We start from the raw sequence: 25,641 nt of genomic DNA, 5'->3' as shown, positions 1-25,641 counted from the left end.
ATCAGTTTGTTACTGATTTTAAATGATTCCAAGAGCTCATCTGCTTTTTGCCCTACACATTTTGAGTCAGAGATAATATTTGAAAGCACTAGGGTCCTTAAAGGAACAGCCTATTACAGTACACAACAGTAACTATGTTTCTACGATTTATGAAAAGAAAGCAATATGTGCCTGTTTCGGTGCCTGTCGTTTGCCTACCAATGGTGCAGTGCTCCCCATTCCAGCCCTCTCTGCATTCACATTTCCCATCTTTACAAGTTCCGTGCTCCGTACAACGGGGATGACACACACGCTGGTCACACGCCACTCCTGTCCACCCTTCTTCACAGCGACATGCTCCACCAATGCACACCCCATGAGTGCCACAGTCTACAGAGCACACTTCTAGGAGAAGAAAAGAATAAAGATTATAGCTAGCTTATGTCAGTGGCAATGTGGCGGAAGAAGCCTAGCCATGAAGGGGAAAGCGAGTAGAACAGGTACGCTTTTGCTGAAAACTGTATGCTGTCAAAAGCTGGCCTGTTCATATCACCAATCAAAACCAGCATTTAACTTTTGCTTAAAACCAAACTGCATTATATTAAAAAGTCGCTGAAAAAAAAATCTACTAATGTATGCTGGACCAACTGCTATAGAGCTGTGTCCTCTATACAGATACAAACAGGTTTCAGAGGTAGCTTCCTCAATGCCTGTCGGCAGTGCAGAAGGGGAGCCTGTAGCTCTGTTTTACTCAAACCTGGATCTCTGGTGATATTGATACAGACATTGATTTCCTAAGAATGAGACTGAAAACTCATTCAGCAGAGAATAGTGACAATTCAGGGTCACTTAGGCTCTAGGAGTGACAGGTAGAAGGGAGAGATTTCTGAATCCTACCACTAACACGGTCAGTTATCTGGTGTCTTCCTCCAACAATTCTTCTACTGCTCTCTGCCAGCAGAAGCAAACAGAGGGGTCTTTTGCCCCATGCATCACCAAAGAAATTGACAGTGAAACTCTCATTCATGAATTTTTGTGGCTGCTGATGCATGAAGCAGAAGAAACACATCTTGATATTAATTTCACTGGTGGGGTATTCTAAGTCATTAATCTTAAGCAATAACTGAGCAAGTGTGAAAACTGTAAATATTATTTTGAGAGACTTGCTTATGGCCTACAGCTCTGTCTCAAGGCTCAGCTTACAATATAAATGCAAAATTCCCAGTATTTTTTCCCCATGAATAGGACATCTGCTTTCCCATCAAAACTCTTTTTTTCTCTTTAGCTCCTTCTGTTAGGATAATCAAGTTTTACAACTGTAGCTTTGGAGATGATGAAAGTTTTTAGCATACACTTTTGTGACTGCTTTTTAGCGTGTCTTGCTCTAAAACTATTTTTTAAAATATTCCATGTATGACTGAAAAGGGAGAAATAGCCTTCATTTGAAAAGAGATTTTTCTGCTTTGTGACATTTTTCATAAATGAGTAGCATTTTGATGGACAGTAAAGCAAACCCCCAAAACGTACTTAATTGTAGTGTTTTCCATTCCCCAAATGCTATAAACATATTTAGAAATTATGGAAGTTTTCACTTACAGTCGGGAAACAGATGTGAAGCACTTAAGTAACTTTTTCAGTCCAAACGAGGGTCAGTATTAGGATGAAATACAAACTCCTAAGCTGCATCCCCCTCACCCCCCAGCTGACAGTCCCAAACTGAGAATGTCACAAAATGTATTAGCTACGGTACCCACACACTTCTTCCCAACATAACTAAACAGGACCAAACATGTTCCAAAGACAGTTTTCTAAATTATTTGCATTTCAAACTTGCCATAGATACTAACATTTTAACAAAATAGAACATTATTGCAAAATCACGAAAAAATGTATTTCTTACCAACGGAGCAGTCAGGACCCATCCAGTTGGGATCACAGCTACAAAGGCCTGTGTCAGACAGGTAGGTACCGTGCCCACTACACTGGTCTGGACACTGGGCTCTGGGAAGCTCACAATTTATTCCACCCCAACCCGGGCTACAGAGGCATTCTCCGTTCACACAGACTCCGTGGTTGGAGCACGTTGGATCTAAGCAATCAACTACAGAAGAAACAAAAAGAATGTATAGAGAAAGGTCAATTCACACAATATGAGGTTTGGAAAACCTATAGATCTGTGCTTTGAAAAGTTTATATCACTGTGATAAAGCAAAATTGATGTAGTTCTTCAAGTCTGGTCTGAGAATGGGGAAGTGTGAAGTCGTGTGTTTTACATTAGCTCCAAATAAAACAGGGTGTGACTGAACAATTAAAGCTTTCTGCGGAAATGCTGTAGTGAAGAAGCACAAAGACTTAAAAATAACACTTAAATATATATAATAGAAGTTCCATACATAAGCCTTCACCTGGGGACATTTCTTCCGAAATACACTGAAGTTCCAATGACTCATGTACTATATTTAAATACCAAAATAGAAAAATAACTGAATAAATTGCACTTTTTAAAGGATATTTTTCTTTGGAGTATCTTCATCAATACTACCATTACTTTTGAAATGCCAAAGCATTGTGAGAATAACATTATGATATTCACTTTAAGTAAACAGAAGTCAAAAAATCAGCGGTGTTCAGCTTCATTTAGACTCCTAAATTATTCAGGCATTCTGAACGTTTGATTCGTGGTCCATTAGTAGCTGAGCTGTGAAACTGAGAGTCCTAGTTACTTCAACCCATATTCTAGCCAGTAGATAATTCCTCTTAATGAAATAAAGAAAACCAGATATAGATATGGATTTCATATTTTCCCGATCCAGAAACAACAGAATAAGAAAGTGAAAATAATGATGATGGAAAATCATCCAATGACATTTCAGTTGCTATTTCAGTCCTGATAAATGAAGGAATGTTATGACGTGTCTTTAAAAAAAAAAAATCTATCAGTAACACTATGGTTTTCCAAATTTTTATCTTATATCACAGATTTGTATAAGTATACTATTCTCTACTGCAAATACCAACATAGAGGCATTACTAACTGCCTTGTGCTGTGGAATTGAGGGCCAAGGTCAAATTCATGTCCTAGATAAAACAAATTCACCTCGTGACTGGTATGTATTAGCTCACAACAGAAGGACCACGAATGATTGGCATTCTCTCTTGCAGCTTGAGGAAGATGTGAGTTTGTAATGAGAGTGATTTATCTCTCATCTTTTTCAAATTGATCCTTCTAAATTAAGGCAGAGACATTTTCACTCTACCTTATGTGAACAATACTTGATCTTTCAAATCTCAACTTTTCTGTAAACAGAGTCTTGTCAAATTATTTTATGTAGTTGCAGAACATTTAAAGTAAGTATATAGATTAGATAGGACACAGAGGATTGAGGCAGGCACATTTACAGATAACAATAGCATGAGTTTTCAGAACAGTTTTGATTTCAGTTCAGATTACAGTGGCACAGGAATAAATTACTGTAAAATTTCTTATAAGATTTTCATGTTAATGATGACACTGGCTATAGGTTTTATTTTCTTTTTTAAGATTTAATGCTTAGTTAATTGGACATGAAAATATTAGAATGCAATTTTTTATTTATAGATAAACTATGATTGTTTTGTGGTTCAGCTCAGACAAGATTTGATAAATTCATAAATTGTTTTAAAATCAACCGAATGCTTGTCCTGTATAGTTATTCCTTCTTGGTGCTTAACAAAATTAGAAACAGTCCAAAGTCTAGAATGTGTCTTTCACGCTATTTCTGTTGAATCTAATAGACACAGAGCTGGGAAAAAAACAATCTGATTGAATAAAGAAATAAAGAACACAAAGATTTAATGGTCAATTTACTTTTAGAATGAAGGTTACTTCCCCCCCCAAATTTAGCCTACTCTAGTTTTTTAGATGATGATATTTTAGTGGAAAATTTAAAAGGGCAATACATGTATAACATTATATGTGGCAGGACAGCTAACTTTAGGAGATATTGATGCATCCTAATGTACCCGCCATGTCTGAAATGTATCATCTTCCTTCTCAAATGAATGTACTAATGAAAGCCATGTGGAGCATATGAAAACCACCACCTTCTGCTACATAAATTGTCTTTCCTTTACCCTGAATTACAGTATTCATGCAGCCGAGACTTATTTCCACAGAATAAGCCTATCAATAACCCTAAGCCCCCAATCTCCCTTGATTTATAGAATAACACACTAACCACCTTTGTCCTTTGTTCTAGACAAATATACTTTATAGCTGTCTTGTTCTATAGTATGGGTAAGTAATAGCTTTCAAAGTTTAAATTGAAAAGAGTTTTCACTTTGAACTCGAATCTTGTTCTATTTTAATACATGCTCTTAGAGTTATCATCTTGGGCCAGATCCTCCGTTGCTAAAATTAGCATAACGTGATTACCTGCAATAGAACTACAATGACTTATGCTGCAAGGGTTCTGGCCCTGAGTCTTTAGAAGGGTTTGCAATGGTATTTAATAAGGATTTATAAATGGAGCTTCTCTGGTGTTCAAACAAAGGAGAATGTGCCTTAGCAAGGAAGTACGTTAGACTCAGAACTCATAGTCCCCTGGCAGCTCAGATGATTAGAGCTCATTTAGTATTGGGCCCTCTGTAGATTTGACAAAAAAGGTACTGAAAACAATTTATATCCCAAAGGACAAAAAAGGAGGTCAAGGAGTTTTCTGAACAATATGTACCATAAAACCCCCAAAGAGCCATGAATTACACTTACAAAGTTAAATGTCACTGAAAAATGACTCGACCGTGAAACTGAGAAGAAAACCACCCTTAACTTAACCCAGTTTGGCAATTTCACTTGTCTCCACCTAAACCAGATTGAATGAAAGCTGACAAATATGCCACTTCATCTTGTGTGCAAATTTGTTAATAGAACAACAGTGTTTATGCTGCAAAAATTGTGCATCACAAATATTGATTTTGGTGCCACTTTCATTTCAGGTAAATTTTTTGAACAATATGACCATGATGAATATCAGAAATAAAAATTCAACGGGGAAAAAAACCATGCTGACCCACTTGTTCTAATTCAATATCGTAGTTGGAAAATTGCAGATGAATCAACCTTCGCCTTTCCTTTTGGAAGCTCAAATCAGCAGACGAAATTTCATATATTATATGTAAATACAGATGTATTTATTTGTATCATTCTACCATTAGGATGGTAAAATTTTAATCTGTGCAAAAACTTTATAGAATCTTAGAATGATAGAATGGTATGGGTTGGAAGGGATCTTTAGAGGTCATCCAGTCCAACCCCACCTGCAGTGAGCAGGGACATCTTCAACTAGATCAGATTGCTCAGAACCCCGTCCAACCTGACCTTGACTGCCTCTAGGCATAGGGCCTCCTCTACCTCTCTGGGCAACCTGTCCCAGTGTTTCAACACGCTAATTGTAAAAAATTTTTTCCTTATATCCAGTCTAAATCGACCCTCTTTTAGTTTAAAACCGTTGCCCCTTGTCCTGTCACAACAGGCCTTGCTAAAGAGGTTGCGCCCATCCTTCCTATAGTCCCTCTTTAAGTACTGAAAGGCCGCAATAAGGTCTCCCCGCAACCTTCTCTCCTCCAGGCTGAACAACCCCAACTCTCTCAGCCTGTCTTCAATGGAGAGGCGCTCCAGCCCTCGGATCATTTTTGTGGCCCTCCTCTGGACCTGCTCCAAAAGGTCCATGTCTTTCTTGTGCTGAAGAAAGACACTTTATCTTTAAATAAGATCAGATTAGTACCTGCAACTAGAGAGACACCACTTCATATTATACCCTTTTTCCTGTAGCTCTTGAATTAAAGTGAGAAGTATGTACAGAAGAAATGGAATTTTAGAATAGAAATGTGACAGTTGTTCTTTATTTATTTGTAAATTAATTTATTGACTTACCTCTTGCCCAATGATGTATGCAAAAGGTTATTGTAACCTTTCTTATCATGTTATTGGCCCCTTCCAAGTTTGCAGTCAGTACCTCTTGCCTTTGCAATCCATTTATCTTGCTAAGAAAAAACTTATCCTTTCAAGCACACTGTTGATTAAATAATGTATATCCTTTCACCTCACTTAGTAATTCACCTCCCCAAAAACTTTGTTGACTGACAGTGTTTTGTAGTGTTTCCAACTTTGAATGGTGTTAACAACACCTTCACAAAAAGATATGCACTAGCTTGTTCCATAAACTCTGGAGCTGGTGATGTGTTTGTTTCACCCAGTTCAAACATTCACTTTAGGGTAAGCTGAATTAAGCACTACAAGAGCCTATTCCTCTTACAGGAGTGATGGGGGATTCAAGATGTCTAGCTCAGATACACCACAGCCATTCTTGACAACTGAAAGCAGAGAGAGAATTCCATGCAAGTAGCTGGAAATTACAATCAAGATGAGGGAGGAACTGCTTACAAGGTAAAATTTACAGAATCAAATAGAAGAAAGATCATTTTAGGCCCTCTACCATAGCCCCACTAATAATACCAGCATTTATACCACAACACAAAACATAACAGAATTTTTATAACTTAATTAGACTAAGCAAACAATTGCAGTTAGTACCAGAAAGAGAGCTTCTGCATTCCTAGGGAATAGACTGGATGTTGTAGAGCATGCTAAAGACAGTCTTTGCCGCCTTTGATTTCAATGAGAATGCTAGCTACAGCAAGGCATTTCATTCAATTTTTGAAAATTTCCTATAATCATACACTCATGGTGAACTGGGAACTATCAATTCTAGCACACAAAAAGGACATTACAGAATTTTCCAGATATAGCTTAAAACGTAAGCCATTAGAAACAATGGAAAAACTCTACTGACTTCAATTTAGTTCTGGATTAGAGCTTTAATACTAGTGTTGTGAGGCTTTCTTGGAAGGAGACGACGGAAATGAACTGAACAAACAGTTGCAAATGTTGGCAGTCCCACTAGTGAGGATCCTTGCTTTTCTTCTGCTTTTAGCAAAATAAATTCACTCAGACTAATGCAAGATCTTGTCCTAAAGGCGATGGGACTGCAGTCCACGCCCAAAGAATAAAACCCTTAGTGGTTTAGGTCCCTGTAGTTTTCTTCCCTTTGCTTTCTGGTGGGAGAGACAGCTGATTACTATAGGGTAAGACAAAAATTGATACACATGGTGGACAGTTTGCAACCCACTCAGGATACTCCATAGAGACTCTTTAGTCCTAAAACCATGCAGCTGCAGTCCTGTCTCTTTAGTCCTCAAACTGCTCCTCCTTTTGAAGGGTTAAAAAGCTCTGGAATGTCATCATAAAGCAGCTTGAACCATTACTGCTCTGAGAATGTGCCAAGGTATACTGAACTGTCTATTTAGCAATCATCCGGGGAGTTAAATTCCCTTTTAAAACCATACTAATGTATTTTAAAAAGAAAAGCAGTCCAATTTATGTTGTGCATTCTAACAGAAAGCACTGTGATAAAACCAATACCGAGTTTAATCTATGACCACATTTTGCGTGGGTTATTTTGTTGAATTTGCCCATTCTATGTATGCAAGGAATTGGACACTTTCAACATGAAGACTTTTTCTGCATTTAAAGGACGGTTATCGTTTTGTGTGCCATCTACCTTTCTTTAATCCCATGATTGCAGCTAACAGGAGTAATTTGCCCTACATGAAGTATGTAAGTAACATGGATACCTAAGTCTTTCCAATTTGTTTCGAGAACTTCTGTCTTAATAGTGACTGATATGTTTGCTTTGTATGGAGCTGCAGCTATCCAATTTTGTCTACTGTTGCTCCTTTTTCCTCTCTGTTTCACATCTAAATTGTTCCATAAATATAATCTGTAAGAAAAGATTTATCTTCACTTATCAACAAAGAACTTATTCAGGTTTACTTGTGGCAGACATTCTTAATACTGCAAAACAATGTACACAGAAGGCCAGAAGTTTTGTCTGAACTTTGATAGATCAGTAAAATTTTGATAGATTACATTTTTCCCCTCTTTTACAATAATCTGCTACAATAGTTTTACATTTAGATTTTTATTCTGTTCTTTCCTTTTTTTCTACCTGTTAAATAACTCCAAAACCCAGAAAACAAGCTCACAACATAGAAAGAAAATGTCCTACCTTCTTCACAGTTTTCTCCTTTATAGCCAACAGAACAGACACAGTTCCCTTCGATGCAGGAACCATGACCTCCACATGAGGGATCAATACACTGGCTGATGGGTACATCACATTCTGGACCTTTCCAGCCACTGTAGCACAAGCAGGTGCCTTTAGAGTATTGACCATTGCCACTGCATAGAACCGGGCAGGCAGCTGGAAAATCGAACGAAAGAAAAAACAGCATACAGGGTCATGTATATATTCATGTAGAAGTGCACTAAAAATCTGCTACCAAATACTTATACAAATGTTCCAATATGTTAATTTACTGGGGAAAAAAATTTGCAGTAGTCCAGTTCTTCATTTCCCAAAGAAATCATTTGATTACTATTTAATAAAGCACGCGTGTATTGGGCAATCTGAGAATACAACTACTATTCTTTATAGACTATTGATGATGTTTGGGATAACTAATGAGGTAATGTGAATAGATTTGAGTCTGACATTACTCTGCTTTGTTCCACTAAGTAACACCCAATTTTCACAGATAGCAGAACACAAAATATTCAGTCCCCAGAACATTTTATTATATAGCATCTTTCTTCTCCTGTAACACGTCTTTAATGTAATGTCCCAAAATTTTTTAAGATCCTTCGACTTGTTTCTTTCAGTGGAAGAATCTTGAACACATGAATAACACAAGCTTTCATCTACTGCACCTTGCCACCAATATCCCTGCTGAACCCTGTTTTCCCAAATCCCAGAGAGACTGCCTGTGTGTATTGGGAAGAAAGCACCATTAACCCTTATCCCTCCCTCTTGTATTATTAAGGGCATAAGGCAGATTCTGAGCAAATATTCATGTAGGCAAATGAAGTGAAGCCTATGAATAATAAAGGTAGTCTGTAGGTCTTGGATGCCAGGAATCAGATGTGGTACATATGCAGAGCAATGGAAAGAAACAAGTGGTTTATTCAAAGCCAGTTGCACATAAATGCTACACTAGGGCATATTCACACTCCTATACGCCCACGTCTCCCATGTGAACCTGGCAATCTGTGAACTTACATGCCTGCCAAAGACTGAATGTGTGGTCACTAGCCAGAGAAATGGAAAAAATAACAGAGGAGTAACAGAAAATGGGAGTAATGAAGTGAATCTTTGAGAAAAGGTACACTTTTGTGCTCTTCTCTCTGATGCAGTTTGATAAAGACAGAAAAGTATTTCCCTGTCTTTTTACCCTTCAAAGTAATTAGAAACTTACAGCTAGTGTTACAGTGCCAAAAATATACTCAAAAGCTACAATTAATCACTAAAAGGTCCTAATGTCTTCTTGCTTCTATTATCTCTTTAACCTGAATGATCAAGAAGAACGCAACTAATTGACTTCCTACAAAGAAATGTGTAATTGTCCAGTTATACAGCTTCTCCACTGTTGAGTTCTTAATCTTAGCCGTCCCATTGATCTGCTGCAAAAACACATTTCAGGGTAGATTTTTTCAATAATTTTCTGATTTGAAATGGGAAAAAATTGGTCAGAAAAAAATATATTCAGATTTGTAACCCGAGATGTTAGCTAAAATTCAGAGTGCTGAGAATTATTTCAGTTAAAACTACAGGTTGATGGGCCACATGTATAACCTTTTTTTAGCCTATTTTTTCTACAGCAGAATAACAATAAAATCAGTATGCAGAAGTTTGGGGTTTTTTTAGCTACACCTCCTCTGTCTTAGGGCCATATTGTCCATCCTTTGGTAGCAATAGAACTTCACTCTACTTTATTCCTGGTGTTCTCTCTTACTATGAGTCCTGTTCACTCTTTTTCTTCCTCACTCCAAAAATTAATACAAGTCTGAATAAAATATAACTTCCAGCAGCAACTTTCTGATTTCAGACATGACATATGTTCATAAGTGCATTACTGAGTTCAGCGAAAAAGTTTATGCTAAAAGTTCTGCCTGTCTTGCTTTTTGCAGCTGGTTTTAGAATTAAGTTTACTGAACCAGCTGGATTGAATTACAATACAGACAAATATCCATTATGTGTACGCTGCACTCTAGGACAGCCTATTTTACATATTTTTTCTATGTAATCATGAAACACCCTTCCATGATACACACCACACTGAACTAGTAGGAACTTGAATGCTGTATGACTAACTATTCCTTTTCTCTCCATGCATTACATCATGGAGGCTATCTCAGTTCCTCAGCATGCACTGCTTTTCACTGCCTAGGTATGCTAATTGCTGCTACTGCAAGTCATGTAGGTGAGCCATAAAGAAAGCGATCAAACTAGGACCAATTCCCCTCTTTAGGTCTGAAAACCTGGGGACACAAACAATTCCTTTTTCCATTACTCTCCCTTTCACTGCAATTAAAAGTCTTGTTTGGGCTGACATTGATACATTTTCCCAAATCACTGTAAGAAAGGTAATCACTTCTGTCCTGACCTCTTTACTTGCCATGGTCTAGAGGATCTGCAGGTGAGTGATCAGAAGGCAGCTTGTCCTGAAGTCCTGGAGTAAACATGACTGGCAAGCTTCTTGGTGCCACCTTCCACACCCTGATATATTGTAGAGACATTATCCCTTTATCTGGGCCACATCTTAAGACAAAAATTTCTCTCTACAATAAGGCACCTCTCAGCTCTTATATGTGGTGTTTACGCTGGCAGTCCTTTTGTTCAAGTCCACCACAGAAGGAAGTAATATGATTAGATGCAAATTCTCTACATGCTTCTGAGCCATTGCAGAGACTCATTGTTACCATTATTAATTGTTGCTCAATGTGGATTCTCTAACTGCACGGGGACACACCAGCATATGGCTTGCTTTTGCCCATCAACCTCCTCACCATGTTGTGATAAAGCTGCATAGAAAGAAAAGGTCCCAGAAAAGCTAAATGAATCAGTAGGCAGCAGACAGTTTCTTCAGACAAATCACATTTGTTCAAGTAGGTATAGAGACAAAATGCTAGAGTTGACTTACAAGCTGCATACAAGCAAGGAATAGCTTTTTTTGTTTTGTTTTGTTGTTTTTCAGGTCAACATAATACTCAACACCTGAAAGGACTTCTGTTCTGCAAACTTTTCCTCTGGAGTCAAAACTCAAATAAAGGCAATAACTCTATTTGAACAGCACAGTCCCCTGCAAGAGGGACTGAGCAGAGATAAATCAACTATTAAAATAAATAAAAAATCAACACGAAAAACCAACAAGAAACTTAGATGTGATGACTCCAGACCTAGCTAGATAATACTGTGCCAGCCACCTGCCGTAAGATTGCTTCTCTCCTCACCTTGCCCCTAAGTCTCATTGAGCAATGGGCGATTGTGTTTCAGCTAAAAGAGATGTACATCTGCTTTTTGGAACGTGTCTATGGGAAGGCCATTCTTAGCTCCACTTTTGATCTGAATTTGCAGAGTTCAACTTCTGGGACACCATAGACTGACACAGCAGAAGAAAGATTACTAAATGGTGCTGGGTCTTGGGCTAAAGAGTTCCTATAGTAGTTTTTTAGTCTTTCCCTTACTCTGCTGTGGTGCTTCAGGAATTTAAGAAAAGCTGAAAGCCATGTCACAGCTGTTCATTCTTCTCTTCGTGCTTCTACCAGGTCAGAGGTCTTGCTATGGTTCATAAATCTATTCAGTCCTTGTGAAGCTTGTATATAAGTTGAACAGTAATCTGCCTCCAGTGGTCTGTCACTGCATTATGTGTTGCCAAGATGTTAGTGACACCAGAACTGGCTTTGGACAAATGAGAGAATCTGTCATTTAATCTCAGGGATGAAATGAATACAGTTAAGATTAAGACACTTGCAACCTAAAGCCACAAAGTTTAATCTACAACCCTCTGCTGGGGTTATTCTACAAACTATATAACAGGAATATCACTTTGCGTATAAGAAAAATGAGAAGAGGTTCTTGATCAGATTTTGGCATTTCCAAGACTGCCACATCACTCAGATTACAGGAGAAACACGTAAGAATGCAAGCAAACATAGAGTATAAGAAGCTGGCTTCTAACTGCTGTAATAAATACCTCTTCATTTATGTTACTTCTATGGATTTATAGGCTGTCCTAAGTGAGGAATAGAGAGAGAATCAAGCTGCTTTTCCACAGAAAACAGAACCAGGCAGTCTAAAAAGGAGTCTGCTATGCTGCTTTGCTGGACCATGTTGCTGCAGGATGAGACCCAAAACAGTCCACTCTAATTTTATATCCAGGTGGCTTCAATTAATGTGCAAACAACTCAAGAGTCATCTGGAGTTCTTGTTATCTAGGACTGCTTATTTTCCCAACGTGAAGTGGATGGCCTCTATCCCAGGACAGAATTGATTGCTCAAAGTCTGCTGAAGGAGTGTGAAGGAAGGTTGGTTTATGTCACAGAACGATTAAGTTTCATCTAATTTCTGTGGACAGATAGGTTGCATAAAGACAACTGCGTATCACACACCAGCACTGTCAAAAAGTGGATAGAAGTCTTCAGGAGTAGTTGTGGCAAGACTCAAGTAAGTTAAGCACAAGGGTACATGTCCTGAGTGAAGTTTGAATGAGCACAACAGGTATTAACCCTATTTGTGGTTTTGATGATGTGATTCTGCCCTTTACCAGTATTTGAACAAAATCAAACTAAATTCTTAACATAGGTCTCAGTCGATCAATGGATAGTAGACCTTTGAGTCCTGCAGGCTGCACACATTTAAGAGCATGAATTGAGCAGGAGAGATCAGGCGAACATCCCTCTAAAAATTCTCTCTCTAAAGGCTATCTTTGGATAAGTATTTTGGAGTAATGTTACTATTTCCTGATGCATGAAGAAAGGTGATTTGATAACAGCCTGTTACACATGGACTAGGAGGGGAGATGGTAAGGGATAATGCCCAAACAGTCTGGCATCAAAAGCCACCATTTTGTCCAGTGACATTTAACACATAGGTATCCCAGCTGCAGTCTGTGTACACGCTGCTTTCACCCGCCCTTATGTTATTCACACGTACATACTCACCAGAGGTGTTCTTCTAGAGCACGGCAAGAAACCAGTAAAGGATATCTGAGGAGTCAAACTCTTGGAGGCTCTTGCAGAACTTGGTTTAGTTACACAGCTGCTTGGTTGAGAGGCCTTCCCCTGCTACTTGAAGTTCCAAACAGGATTTGAAGGCAGAGTTCTGGCTTGATTCCACTTGCTGTAGAGCAAACATTACCCTGGTGCAGAGAGAGTCCTGTACCACTGGGACCTAGCCTGTCAGTTCTCTACTACAGACAGTTTTCAGTTCCTCCTCATAAAATAGGCCAATTGGTATACTTCTCTTGAAAGTTATTTGAGTTTCTGGGCACAAAAATATGCAGACTTGAAAGGTTTTTGAACTTGCATCTGCAATGCTTCCCTGTCCTGGACCAGCTCACAAGCAATGTCCTTAAATTGTCCTTATTTTGCAAGCAGCTCAATTTTATATCCAAACATAAATTTTCAAATGGGGCATAAGAAGGTTAGCTTCCTTTGTGCCATCTGCAGGCTTATTCAGAGCCCAGACAAGCTGTTAGGAGTCACCCCATAACAAGTAAAAAATTTTCAACATATGTACCACAGAATTTTGTGGTGAGATGCTCATGGCAGGTTGGTGAGGGAAGTCGCTGGTCTGGATGGACAAAACTGCATCAAGGCTGTTGGGGTGCTGTTTGAGTAAGGACCAGAATGGTTGTATCCATAATGCCTGTAAGCCCTAATCTTGCACATAAACCAGATTCTTCTCACCACAGATTGGTGTGCATAAAAGATGAGCTTCACTGCCTATTCACAATGTAAGCAGTAAGGAAAATTAGGACTGAGTGTTGAAGTGCAAGTTTAAGGCTGCACTAACAGAGCACTTAGACACCACCTAAAGTACCCTTACATCCTAAGTACTGCTAACTGTTCCATCAACCAGTTTTAACAAGGTTATCTGAAAACTTCAAACTCGTGGAAGAACATTCCCTGATTAAACACATAATTAGACAAATACGTGGAATGAGAATCTACAAATGCTACTACACAAAAAAAGATACCATCTACTGAAGGAAGTCCTAACATAAGTTATCTCTAGAACCAAAAGAATTTACTGGAGAAGCATCAGAGAGGTACAATTTTTACTCTTCCTCAACTGCCTGCTATATGCCACCATCAGACCTGAAATCCTAGGTAAAATGGAAATTTGGCCTGAGCCATTACAGCTTTACTTCCATAATATAACCTCTATACAAACGAACACATTCAGAAAAAAACATTCTGAAGAGACATTATTTATACTCCTGTGTAAGATATGTTCAGCCCTTGTTGGCTTGTACAGAACTATGTCAGACCTAAGAGAAATAAAGTTTATTTTTATCTGTAGATGTTCCTGTTTAGGAGGAGGAAATGAGTTTCAGTCTTGAAACTTTTGCTAAAGAACACGGATTAGAAGAAATGTCCCTGACAGCATACGCACTTACAAAACCGCATACAGATCACCTGTTTCGTACACATGGTCACATACTTGTATGTCTAATTGGTCTGCTGTAACTGGTATGATCCAACAGTGGACGCTACACACTAATATCAGCATCCATAGCCCTTGTTGAGGTTTACAAAAAGTTTGCTTGGGGTCAGGCAAAAACTTGATTCGACTTCCAAACATATGAACACATTTTGAGTCTTCTCATCAAGAAGAATTTATAAATTTTTTGAGTCCGGTTTTGTCCAAGCAATTCTTCTCCATACTCATTAGTGCAAGTCAGCCACATCCCTAAGACTGTGGGAAGTAATTATGATTCATAAAACAGAGTACATGTTTTTCAGGTCTTTAATACAACCATATTACTACTTTATAGTTGTGTCTCAAAAATTGTCTGAATGTATAGATTGAGCAGTTTTGATACGCTCTTTGGACAGAGTTGCACAAATTTCTAGTTACATAAAAAAATGAAATACACACTAACATAACAGAAATCAAGTTTTTCTTTGTTACACTGACCACCAGGAATTGTACTGAAGACAGATGGAGGTCAAACTTCTTACCAATGAACCATACCAGCGGACCTTCTGGGTGCAGTTCCTCTAGGAGATAATTAATTCAGACTCTATAACAGCTCACATCTGGACTTCCTTTTAGCAGAGATTAAGCATGATTTTGCCATTAAGCATGATTTTGCCACTGCTGAGAGATTATGCATGATTTTGCCAGTATATAAAGAAGAAGGATTACTGTTTATGACAGTCTAATCTGAAACCAATAAATGCATTCCAGGTCAGCTCCAAAATGGAGTAGAAATACAGGAAAGATCCAAAACCAATGTCATCTACACTGCCTGGTTCCAAATACCTAAAAAATATAAATGGAGTTACATTGTACTGATGTTTTTCTCTTTTTGGTCTTTATCTTGGTGATATATCTGTAGCATTTAGTCTACAAATGCTAATTTCTCTTCAATAGACAAATTAGCTTAAGATGTAAGCAGGTGAAGATGTATTTTACTGATGCTAGAGCTGAACCCTACTGCAAATGTATACCAAAGCCCTGAATAATTTTAGATTCACTCCAAAAGCTACAACCAAGTACTTGCCTATAGACAACTTCCTGAAGTGAAGCTCTGTCTGTTTAGATATAAAAAAATCTTATTTTCTAAATGGTTTAAAATCCACAAAACCGCTAACAACAAAGGAATTGCAAACATTTGCATTTTAGAAAAATCAGACCAGTTATTTAAGAAATAAATTTCTGACCACCTGATTCAAAATGTTGGCTCTAGTCTTTACATTTTTATTATTTCAAACAAAACAGTACTGAAACACAACAAATTATCATATCCCTTGTTATGCCAAGTGTTTGCCCATAAGTAATTTCTAAAAATTAGGAAACATTAAATATATGAGTACTCTTATTTATAGTTTAAAAATAGAATTGTTTTGTTTGACAACACTTTCCCTCATATTTTAAGTTTAAACTTACTTAATCAGATGGGTGCACATTTAACTGCTTGTCTGCATGTCCATTAGTTTTAAATGGAGTTCACTTATGGATATGAAAATCTGAAATAACTTCTAAGACCACTCCATAATTTACGCTGTTTCACTTTTACTAGTTGATGCTATTTTTATGCTACTTTCCTGGTAACAAGCTGCCCACCCCTAGCAAACTTAGCCCCCAGAAAATAATTCTGGAATGGGAGATTGAATGAATCCAGGCCCATTTTCTCTCATCTGTTCTTTACGCCCCACAAACATGATATTTGCATGGTCAGGAAGAATGGTGTTTGACTAGACTGCCTGTTCTTCAGAGATCACTAACTTCCGTCAGACTGAAATGTTCTTAAGAACAGTGACAATTAGGAAGATCTAAAAGAACACCTTTTCAGTTGCTCTAAGACCTCGTACTCTTCCAAGCAGAAGTCGTCTTGTAGAAATTCACACAGAAGCAGAAGAATGAACAACTACAAATAACTGTTACTGACTTTATATGCTTTATTAGTTACTTCATGAAACTCTTTACTTTGACTACAGAACACACAAATAATTTAAATGATGTAATAGTAGCGTTACTCTATGCTTGCAGGCATCATGTCAGTATTAAGAGGAAATGTACAGCCCTTCATAATAGTCATACTCTACAATCCTTACTTCAGTTGCCCAAACCCGAGCCTTACCAAGCTCCCTTGTCTAGCTCTGTCAAACTGCACATTAGTAAGCAAGAAGGAAATTCACAGAAGAATTTCCAGAAGGACAAAAAACCCATCAGGTGTGTCAAATCTCTGACATTCAGAAACCATTTGGGGAAAGCAGCACATGCTGACTTAAGCATTAAAGTATGGATGCTTTAATTAATCCGGGGTGAATTTAATTGCTTTAGTTAAGTGGAAATCGGGTTAAAAATGATGCAGAGCATGCTGGGGTGTGTTAAAAACATGACATATGAGTTGGATGAATCGATAAATTAAAAGCGCACAGATGTTTTAATTAAACCCAGGAAAGTTAACGAAGATCACTAGAGACTTTTAAGCCTATGATTAATTCAATTCATTTAAAATACCTGTAGAGATATGGGGATGCCTCCATTTTGGGAGTTATAGAAGTTCTCAATCGATAAGTACTTAAGCTGTTCTACAAAAAAAATGGCCAGATTTTTATAGAAGTGACTGAACATGAACAGCATTATTTGCACAATGAATATTTACATTCTTCTGAACACTCAGCAAACTTTTGCTTTGGCCAAAATTTATCAAAAAGGTCATAGATTTCCTCATTGCCTTCAGTGTGACCTTATCTCTTAAAAAGACAACACTTGCTGTTCTCTCCTCTGCCTTTCTACAAATTATATATTTCCATTAGATAAACATTCTGCTTACAACTATTACAAAAAAGTCTATGTAAGAAAGATGACGATGTCTTCCCACACTATCTAGAAGCAATTTCCAGAACCACAGCAAATTTTAAAAATTATTTCTTTGGGGTTGGTCACTTGCTACAAAAAAATGTTGCTTCATGAATAGACCCTAATAAAATTTTTAATAACAATAACAATGCAGTCTGTAAGAATAGGGAAAATAAAAATTAAGCATACATCAGATACATTGGAATTAATTTGGTGGTAGATTGAAAGGGCTGAAGCCCCATTACTGCCTATGTGAAGATGAGCTTAGACAACTTATCTAGCCATCAACAAAGACCTGAGTCTTAGTTCTCTAAAGATATTGGAGTCCTGAGGGAGGAGAGAAAAAGGCCACTGTACTGTCTCACTGGAAAAGCCACAGCTGAACATAAAAAAAGATTTTTCAAGTGGTATAAAACAAACTACAAATTGGAAACAGAGCAAAAAGAGGACATTTGAGTTCAGCTAGACACTTGAAAAATCATCTAGCTGTGCCAGGGTTCAAGTGTCTTGGGGACTTTCTCTTGCCAGTACATTCTGGATTCAACACTTCATCAGCTTGTTTGTTCCCCCTCCACTATTGCAGAAACTGTGCAACTATCACTACCTATATTAAAGAAAAGATTGTAGTTCTCCATGCAGTACACAAAGATGATTTGCAAAATGGTAGACTGATTTGCACCCAATCCAGTTAGGGTCCTCCCTCTCTATTACATTATTAAAGAGCAGCACAGTTCATTTTCTTTTTCATATGCATCAATGCATTCAAGGAAATGGAAGTTACCTTTTACTGGTTCTGTTTTACCACAGGAGAATGTGACTGATCAGTTTGCCATCTACTTTGTGCCTTCAAAAATAAAGGCAAAAAAAAAAAAAAAAAAAAAAAAAGAAAAAAGAGGGAAGAATTCTTTTCAAGTCTCTGCATGATACATGGGATTGGAGGAATATGTAGATGGTGGATACAAATGTCCTGAAAACCTTGCCTTGCAATCTAAAACTCTTTTGCTGTGGGACCTAGTAACACAGAACCAGAGCTGTGAAGTTCCTGGTTTACATACAAGCAGTGAAGCTGATAAAACTACAAGAACATGCAGAGAAATAAATTTTTGTTTATACCAACAGATGGAAATAAACAGATGTTGAAATCAACTACTGTCATAGACAAGAATGTAGATCTTCATTTGTATGTCTTGATAACTTCATCACTTAAAAAAATGAGGAGAAAAGGAAAACTAAACTATTCCAGTGGTTTCAGTAGCTATCTCAATGGAAAGAGCCAGTGAGAAATCAAAGAGGTGATGCTTCAAGCTCAGAAAAAGCAGTGTTAAGGATAAACACCAAACACCAGAATTATCCTTCCAAACATACGTGTTGTGATTCATAACTGAGTGGCACTAACAGCATGAAGTCATTTATGCATCTAGAAAAATAAATGAAAAAGTGAAACATTTCTTCAAATATTTTTGGTAAGATTTTACGCAATTCCCAGTGATGGTGTAAGATGTATTACTTCTCTGTAACTGGTTTAGCTCTGGCTAAATAGCGGTGCAGTAGATGTAGGACTGCACCCATAGGCTGCAGCATTCAGAGTATTTAAAACCCAGACTGCTTTATTTTCATTTTAGTTACTACTATTTGCCTTATTAAATGTACCAGAAAATATTTAAATCATAACATGATTAATTACACAGTTTCATGTTAGCTGCAGATATTTAAACATTTTTCTACTTTTGAATTAGAAATTTGTTTGTTTGAGAAAGTGAAGGGGGATGGGAGCTAACTGAATTTAATCTCACGTAAATAGGGTCTAAATATAGATTTACAACGCTACTTAATCATAGTAGCTTCAATGACATTTACCATCATCGCAAGGACTCCAAGATGATCCCAACACAACTGCAAAGACGAACTCTTAGAACTTAATGAGATAAACAAATACGAGTACAAGCCCATGGAGACAATGCAATCTAAAAACAAAATGTAGATTGCAACACAATTAAATAAGCTAACCAATTAAACGCAAAAACAAATTACAAAGCATACATCAGAGCAAGCACAATTCAGCTCAGCAGAGCATAGTTATTGCAGAGAGCCACCAACTGAAATGTTATAAGATTGGAAGAAAGATTTTGGCTTGCCAGAAAGTAAGCTGCACAATGGTTTGCATCCTGCATGTATTTGTATGCACGTCCACCTCCTTGCTGCACTGAGAACCTTTTGAAATATTCTATTCATTGGCATTCCATTGAAACAGAAAATATTTGTGCAAATAGATGTGCTGTTGCTGCCCAAGCATAAGGGAAGAAAGATAAAGCGAAGTAACTGATAATAGAGCAGTCTTCAAAAGCAGCTGTGAGAGATCAAATGAATGTACCCCAGTTCTAATAAGTATGAAAAAATTACTATTATGTTGTTGAAGAAAAATCCATTAAGATTTTACTGTGTTTCCATATGCCTTCCATCTTGGACATAAGCAAAGCAAATTTCTTTATCATACTAAGCCAACAAAACTTGGTTCCAGTTTGCAGGCCTCAGCTACAGTACTGCCTGTGGCTCTGCCTTTGGTCTCTGAATTTCTACAGGTTGAGTAATGAGTGATCAGATAAAGCTGCACTAGTGCTCCCTGAAATCAGAGGCTTATAATTACTTACATGCCCACTTCTTTTTACCAATCATGTTTTGCCCAGCAGTAGCATTAGTAACTTCTCTCAGTTACTTCCTTCCTCCCTCATTACTGAATTCCCCAACATTCCCCTTTTTTTCTTAATCCTTTTAGCCTTGTCTTCAAAATTTTCTCTTACAGAAATAAGTCTACCTCCTTAGCTGCGTCACTCTCTTGCAAGCTCTTTGGGAAAAGAAGTCTAGAAACATGTGAAAGGGCAATGCAATACACAGGCACAGATTTGACTGTATGTTTACTGGTGGTTTAATATAAAAAACAGATGCTAATTAAGTTGCTATATTAGATGTAAGTATTGGGTATATTTAACAACATTAAGTAAGTATCTTAAAAAATTTTAAAGCATTTTTGCTGCCCTTAAAGGCAGCAAACAGAAGGAAGGTCGTGCTTCTAAACAACAGGAGCATCCCAACTTGAAATTATTCAGGACAAGCTCTTTGCAGAGAAATTCTTTATAACCCTGAATTCAATGCTGGAATCAGCAGAAGCCATAAAAACTTTAAGAACAATGAGAAGTTAATATTTTGCTTATTGAAATCCATATTTTTAAAGTCTGTTTTCTGAAATATTAACAGTGCTAAAAGTAGCTCCTGGGTCCTATTTCAACTCTGTAAATATTTCCTTACAAAGAATGCAACGGATACAAAGCACCAGTTTTTAGCCTGGTGCCACCTAGGCAGTAATCTGAGTACTCTTCTGTCACCATCGTGTTACTAATAGCACATGCCTTGCAAACGTCTGCTAATCCTCACATTTAATCTACAATGTACTACAGGGAGAGGTACATGTTTTTAAAGAGTAATGAAATGTTAGGAAGCTAAATGACTTGTGCTGTAACAGAAATTTAACAAGGTATCGGTTGCAGAATTCAGGAGTCCATACTCTCCAGTTCCCTGTTTTTAACTCTGATCTCCAACAGAGTTCATGAGGATTGATGAGGAAAGCTGCAGAGGAGAAACGATGGTTCCTGTATTCTGTTCCTTGTCGCACTACTGACTGTGAGCCTTCAGCCCCTTTTGGAGCCATGACCACTAACAATCAGAAAGAATTCAGCCTATGACCCCTTCTGTTCTTGGCTCCTGTTTCACTTGCCAATTAGAAAGAGTTAGTGGTGGATTTTATGTTGGCTCTACTTGTCTACCTGACACTGGATTAAAGCTTCTATATCATTTCATTCAGGCAAGCTAGCAGCTGATAGACAGCAAGGACTGTCAATCATTGTCAAAATAGGTTACATGTCCATTTATTTATTCTGTAATTATTTTAGACACAGTTGATGGCACAACACCCTTTTCAGAGCATACTGTGGTTTTGTAAAACTACGAAAACTGAGAGCAGACACGCAAGCACTGCCCCGTACATAGAACTCATTGGAAGGAATGAAGGACGTGATCAGTTTGCCAGAAATGAAAAACATCTGCTAATAAAATATGAGACTGGGAAAATGAGAAGAAAATTTGTAACAAAGGCATTTTAAGGTACTGAGTCAGAGAGGTGGGAACTGCTGGAGAGGAACATTGCCAAAGACAGCCTAGCGTGTTCAAGTATCAAAACGGTGCTTCCACCCACTGTGGAAGATTTGAGTGACAAGCCAGGGCTCTGCTGCTGCTGCACATAAGTTGGCACACATACACACATAAACACACAAAACCCAAAAACAAACCCAGCCAGCAAGAGGTAGTAAGAAAGAAGCTGAACATGCTGAATTTTGTCAACTGCAAGAAAGGATGCAAGATATGTGTGGGTGGCGAGTTATGAACGCAGTATTTCCAAAGAAAAGCACACTTTTGTTTTTTTCTGAGTATGGTGTAAGTCATGAGACATGCTATGATGATGAACACATAAAATGCTTGCCAATAAAGTTGTTTTTTCTCTAATTTCTCTTTTCTCTCTAGCCCACTACTTCTCAGCCCTCCCCAGCATTCTTGCTCTGCCACAGTGGACAATACCATTGTTCTACCTGTCATTAAGGTTCATAATCTGGATGTTATTTTTGACTCATCCATTTCCTTGCCTCACATTCAGGCCTTGACAAAGTTTTACAGATTTATTCTGCATTGCATCTCTTTGTCAGAATTCTTGTCCTACCTTTCAGAAAATAGAATCTACATTAAATCAACACCTTTTTCGCCAGCGTTGATAAATTCAGTCATGTCTGTGTGCAACAGTACTGCAAAAATCCTGCTATTAATCTGTTAATCTAACCTTCAGCTATGTGGCTTTTCTTTCCTAGTCCTGTTTCAGGTCGTTCCTCTTATATTGTGGAACATGAACTTCATGCTCCGACTTCATTTACACACCCATTTCACCCTGGACTGCTCACTGCCAGAATTCTGACTTCAACCTCTCTGTGACTTACAATTCTTTTGAAAGTCAAATTTTAAAAGAACTTTTCTGAGCTCTTTCCTATGCCCTGTCTTCTTTGGAGGCTCCATTTGCCCTCCATTATCCACAGGATATTATCTATCTGCCCCATTATCCTTCTTTAAAACTGCTTTTTACCACAGTGTTACCCTAAACTGACAACAGTCACACTGCTAGTGTGTTTGTAACACTGTGTATCACATTTTTTCCTTATATCTCCACATCTGTCAGCTGGTTCCCATTCATTCCCTTTCAACTTGTATTGACATGATAGATTCCTGGAGGTAGGTGCTCGTTTTATGTCTTTCTTTTGGTTGAAAAGTTCTAATCACAATAGATTAGCTTTAATAAGTACTATTGCTCATGACTACCTCTTTATAATGCCATAAAAATGGCATTTTTCCTATACTATTGTTCCTCTCCTGCTCTTTTTTCTGCCAAACCAAACTGCTTTTGGTACCATCATGTTTAATCCAGCCTACTTCACTTCATCCATACTTCGCTATAATCTGTTATTGCATAAATTTGCGATGAGTCACTTGAATAGTACAAGACACACATTCACCAGTTTGTGCCACAGAAGACCTGAAGTGCTGCCTCACCACGAGTCCCCTCTCTTCTGTCAGGCTACCAACATGCACAGGACAGGCAAAGGAGAAAGGCTATTCAGTATCAGCTCTCACCTTTCCCTTCAAAGTCCAGTGAGCTTCTGTCTGCTTGCACTACTTTCAGTTCCTAAAATTTGTAGCCAACTTATGAAGGCAAAAATTGTTTTCCTTACACAGAGAGGAAATATGAACTCCTATACATTACCAGCATATGCTGGACACTTTTCATTCATGTGGGCCATGTGCTCTACAGCAATGAACCGAGTACTGAACCATTCAGCAAGATGCACTCCAAAATTAATGTTTTCCCCACTGCAATCACTCCCAGAACCTCTTATGCCACTGGGAGCATTCTGGACATGGTACTAAGAAAATAGTTTCAAGCAGAGTGTTGAGTGGATGAAAAACATTATGCACTATTGTCCAAGCAACAAGCCTCTGAATAACCTCAGAGTAAGAGTCCCAAACAACTGAAATTTGAATAATAACTGAGAAAAAGCAAGAGTTGCTACTTCTAGCGATTACACCTTACTTACCTAATAATTGGCAGCTTTTTACATTTTTATACAGAGATTAACAGTACACACATAACAAAGGAAATGGCAGCGGTAGGAACTCTTATTGTGGTGCGGGCAATCATCAGAAACAGCAAATCCATTAGAATAAATTTTAAAAGACACAGACTACACTTTACAGCTTAGTAACTATTTCAAACTAAATAGATGTTGCAAAAGAAATAAAAAGAAATTTTAAAAAACCTACCCTTCTTTTTATACTTATTAAAGTGGCGCCGTCCTTTGCCAGTAAGCCAAAAACAAACAGAATGAAAATAAAATAATGAAAAACCCACACAAGGAGAACAGGAAAAAAACCCTGCTAATAACATAAATCTGAATCATTAGAGTTCTTAAAATCAGATTAAAAAGTCAACTGATCAAACATGGTACAAATTTCTGGTTTAAAAAATCCAAAAGCCCCATTTAGATTAAAATATTAAACATGTTTCTTATTACATTACATAATCAGCTAAAAGTATCTGCTAAAAGGCAACTCCATGGCAGCTGACATGAGCTACTCAACTCAATTTTTTTCCTTCTTTTACAAATCGGACACCATCTCTTGACAGGCTATGCTCATCATGTCAATGTAGAAATCCCATGTGATGGTACATTGTTTCACATTTTCAGATGAGCTAAATATGCTTATGATGCAAATCCTAATACTCTAAAATGCAAAATTAAAGGAGGCTCTGAGCACATTTGCCAAACACTATATGACATTGTCTTTGGAAATTTTTTGTTAAAGGAGTGGAAGAGTTGCATGCCCTTCATAAATATTATGAGATGAAACAAAATTATAGCCAACTCTGAGTTACTTCTGGGAACCCAACTCATTGTAACACTGAACTCTACAAACGGTGAAAAGCAGGACATGACAAAGGATGCCTGCTTACAGATTTACCACAGAACTTGGCAGCTGAAAGACCAAACTAATATCAGACATTAACAGTGGGAACACTAAATAAGAATGACATCTTTATATACTTGGGTGGTTATGTCATAAAGGTTACAGAAAAATATAGAGATGAATATGAAAAAGTGACAACACACCAAAATAACAATCATAGCTGCAAGTCTGATCCTTTAATCGATCCTTGGCCTTAGCATTGCTTCTTATCAATAACTCCTACAGATAATTGCGGACAGAAGGTTACTCACAGTGCAGTTCAATTTACAGCAAATCTTCCACTGGCTTTAACTCTACACATTTCCTTTATCAGGATACATCTCGACCCACTGAATTATCTTTTGATTATCATGCTTTCTTCTTCTTTATATGCTATATTTTATCCATGTGAGATTAAAATGCATCGTTACCTTTTTTTGTGTGTTAGATAGAGTTCTTGATTAGGTTAAACTCCAAATGATTTCAAAGGGAATCTTCCCTGAGCAAGGATGGGGTAAATCTGTTGACGCTAGCTACCTGAGAATAAGTTATTTCCACAAATAAGGGTGAGAAATAAAACCCCCCAGTATCTGACAAGAGTGTTTGAGGGGGTGAAATTTCCTCCACTTCAGTCGGGGTATGAAAGTGTATTTCAGCCCATGGGTTGGGCAAAAAGTTCATCGTTCTAAGAATTGTCATGGTATTTTCCTGGAGCTAATGGGTCTGAAGTCAAATCTGTGCTGTTGCTCATAGATTTCCTTCATGTTTATCTTATAGAACTACATGGATGGAGTAAAGTAACAGAGAGAGTACCTGTGCACTGTCTGCACATGGTCTGCAGATGGCTCCTCTCAAGATTCCCTGCCTCTGATGTCCTCAAGATCAGCCCTGGTACACTGTACAGTGGTACAAAGGGTCATGCTTCGTATCTATCAAACTTGGGTTTCACCTAGTGTGAAGCTCTTAGACTGCTGTGTTGTTGCATGAATCAAGTTCTAAAAGCCATCTGAGGAGCTTATTCACATTTTCCCCCCATTTCAGTATTTAAGCCTTGCCTCAAATTATTTTACAGTGGAGAACTGAGACATTGAAAGAT

General features: G+C 37.8%; 1 protein-coding gene across 2 annotated transcripts in view; it reads right to left on the bottom strand.

The window, feature by feature from the left end:
- The window catches only part of TENM2 (teneurin transmembrane protein 2), a 632,063-nt gene that overhangs the window by 82,419 nt on the left and 524,003 nt on the right, over positions 1 to 25,641 (bottom strand). For both annotated transcript variants that reach the window (XM_075102131.1, XM_075102132.1), the window contains 3 exons: positions 8,085 to 8,279; positions 1,880 to 2,080; positions 199 to 384 (listed from right to left, as the gene is read on the bottom strand). In XM_075102131.1, the coding sequence (XP_074958232.1) occupies positions 199 to 384; positions 1,880 to 2,080; positions 8,085 to 8,279 (582 nt within the window). The remainder of the gene's footprint in view (positions 1 to 198; positions 385 to 1,879; positions 2,081 to 8,084; positions 8,280 to 25,641) is intronic.

Source organism: Phalacrocorax aristotelis, chromosome 8 (genome assembly GCF_949628215.1).
Source record: "Phalacrocorax aristotelis chromosome 8, bGulAri2.1, whole genome shotgun sequence".
In the NCBI taxonomy this organism is placed as follows: Eukaryota; Metazoa; Chordata; class Aves; order Suliformes; family Phalacrocoracidae; genus Phalacrocorax; species Phalacrocorax aristotelis.
This window is presented reverse-complemented; position numbering and strand designations above follow the sequence as displayed.